This window comes from Nannospalax galili, unplaced genomic scaffold, assembly GCF_000622305.1.
Source record: "Nannospalax galili isolate Female #2095 unplaced genomic scaffold, S.galili_v1.0 scaffold380, whole genome shotgun sequence".
Taxonomy (NCBI): Eukaryota; Metazoa; Chordata; class Mammalia; order Rodentia; family Spalacidae; genus Nannospalax; species Nannospalax galili.
The window spans coordinates 1,452,156-1,454,570 of NW_008348568.1; the positions used below are offsets into that span (position 1 = coordinate 1,452,156).

Consider the following 2,415-nt stretch of genomic DNA (forward strand, 5'->3'; position numbering starts at 1 on the left):
CTCGGCGGCGCCCACGGCTCCACCCGGAGCTCCCCTGAAGCACAGTGGCACGGAGGATCCCCCGGGCTAAAGGCATGACCGCTGCGCAGCACCCACCGGAGGGTGCGGAGCCCCCCGAGTGCGCGCACCCGCCGGGAGCTCGCCACCCATTGTGTTGTGTGAATGAGGCGCGCGCACCAATCACAGGTCGTTTCACCCTGAGGCTCCGCCCCTCCCACCCACTTCCCCGGAACCCTGACGTCACGGGAACTTTTCCTCCGCCCCCTCCTTGAGCTTCCAGCGCGGAGCCCCGGTGCCTGCGGAAAGGAGCGCGCAGCCTCCTGCCCAGCCCAGCCTGGGGGGCGTGTGCGCGCGCTCTGGACGGCCCAGGAAGGTCCCACCTGCGGCGGGGCGCGCGCCGCCCGGAGCATCACCAGCCCTGGGGCTCCTCGGGTCCTCCCAACCGCCAATTCCACATCCCCTCCCCCCAGTCTCCTTCAGCTCTGGTGACTGCGATCCGGGCCGGAGTCGTCGCAGCCACTTCGTTGCACAACCCGGCTTCCCAACTGTTTACACAGCCCGGCCTGTGAGTGTGTGTGTGTGTATACAGCGTGAGTCACCGGGAGGCGGAGGAGGTGGAGGAAAAGGAGAAGGAGGAGTGCACTGGCCGGGATCAGTGCGGCGCACACACTCACACTCAGTCACTGTCTCCGAGCGCGTCTCGCTCGCTACACACTCGGAGTCCAGGAGCGCGCAGGATCCGGAGCACCGCGGAAAAGTTGCTCCGGCGCTGCTGGAGACTAATTGCTTTGGGAAGTGCATTTGTTCGGTGCTACAGCCGAGCCAGTGGAATCCTGTCCTCGCGGCTCAGGACGCCGGGAACGCCGGCCGCCTCCACCCTTGGGACTATTCACAGCCTCGGCAACAATAGCGGCGGCCGCCCCCAGCGAGGCGCCCGGATCTGGTGCCTGCCGGGGTCCGGGGACCCCAGGCGGCGGCCTCCGACCCCTGGGACGCGCGGCCAGCGTGGTCCTTGGGTGCAACACCAGCGTCTCTAGGAGCCGCAACCGTTTTGCCCCTCTTGGGGGCCGATCCAAGCTCAGTCTGCAAACTCCATCCCGTGGACTGGAAGAAGTCGCAGCGTCGACGCGGAGCACTAAGTATCCTCCGCCGCCGATCCCGGGACCTACAAAGCCGGGGCCGCTCCGGCCGGGAACGCGATGCGGGTCGGTCCCGTGCGCTTTGCTATGAGCGGCGCCTCGCAACCCCGCGGTGTGGCCCTACTGTTCCCGGCCGCCCGGGGCACCCCGGCCAAACGCTTGCTGGACGCGGACGACGCGGCGGCGGTGGCGGCCAAGTGCCCGCGCCTCTCCGAGTGCTCGAGTCCCCCAGACTACCTCAGCCCTCCGGGCTCGCCTTGCAGCCCGCAGCCGCCGCCCGCCGCTCCGGGGACCGGTGGCGGCTGCGGGAGCGCACCCGGGCCCAGCCGCATCGCCGACTACCTGCTGCTGCCCCTGGCCGAGCGCGAGCATGTGTCCCGGGCGCTGTGCATCCACACCGGCCGGGAGCTGCGCTGCAAGGTAGGTGTCCTGGGGACGGGGGTGCGAGGCTGGGTGGTCCACAGAGGTGCTTGGGGTCCAGCCCATCGCGATCGCGCTCCAGACAACGCTTGGATTTAGGGCAGAGCGGATAAGTGCGTTGAGACGATAGGTATTTTGATCCGGTTCGCCTTTTGGGAGATGAGGGGTTTCCTGTGGAGTGGTATGGTGGGGGTTCGGCGGTCTAGAGGAAGTGCCAGGGTTCAATTGCTTTTTCCCTGTGTTCTTTTCCTTGGCGCTCAGTGGAGCTAGCGCGTGGCGTACCATTTAAGTTTGGAATTGCAATGGATTCCAGAGCCGAGCCTTTGCCCTGCTCTCATCCCCCTCCTCCCCCTGTCCTGGAAGGGAGCCCTGCGGTGGCTGCCTTCTTGGGGCTCGGAGCCACCGGCGGGCAAGCTCCTAGCCGGAGGTTTATGGCACCGGGGCTCAGCTGTAGATGGTAAAGACCCTGTCAAGACCGTGTCCAGCTCCTGGCCTGGGGATTCCAGCTTGAACCCCCTTTGGGGCGAGAATACCGCCCTTCCTAGGGAGCAGTCGGAGGGCGTCTTCCAACCTAGGAGGGGCTTTTTTGCCGGTGTTGGGATGTTGGAAAGCTCACAGATCACAGAGGCTTGCACACATTCACTTTCTTTTCCGGCCAGCGATTTTCACTGGAACATAAGGAATACAAATGGAAGCAGGATTGGCCGGGTGCTCCTGGAGCGCGCCGAGCCGCGGTTGGCCGGCGCACTCTACTCTTTGTGAGTAGGGACGCCTGCATCTCGGGCACACTTAGAACTCCATGGGCTTCTTTCATTCCCCTCGAGTTGAAGCAGCTGCTGGGTTTTCAGCAACTCAC

The 2,415-nt window shown here is 65.5% G+C and overlaps 1 protein-coding gene across 1 annotated transcript in view; it reads left to right on the forward strand.

Annotated features, from left to right (window-relative positions):
• The first annotated feature begins 655 nt into the window (after window positions 1–655).
• The window catches only part of Trib1 (tribbles pseudokinase 1), a 7,948-nt gene continuing 6,188 nt past the window's right edge, over window positions 656–2,415 (forward strand). Inside the window, exon 1 of the mRNA XM_008845468.3 lies at window positions 656–1,559. Within this exon, the coding sequence (XP_008843690.1) occupies window positions 1,200–1,559 (360 nt within the window). The 5' untranslated portion in view covers window positions 656–1,199. The remainder of the gene's footprint in view (window positions 1,560–2,415) is intronic.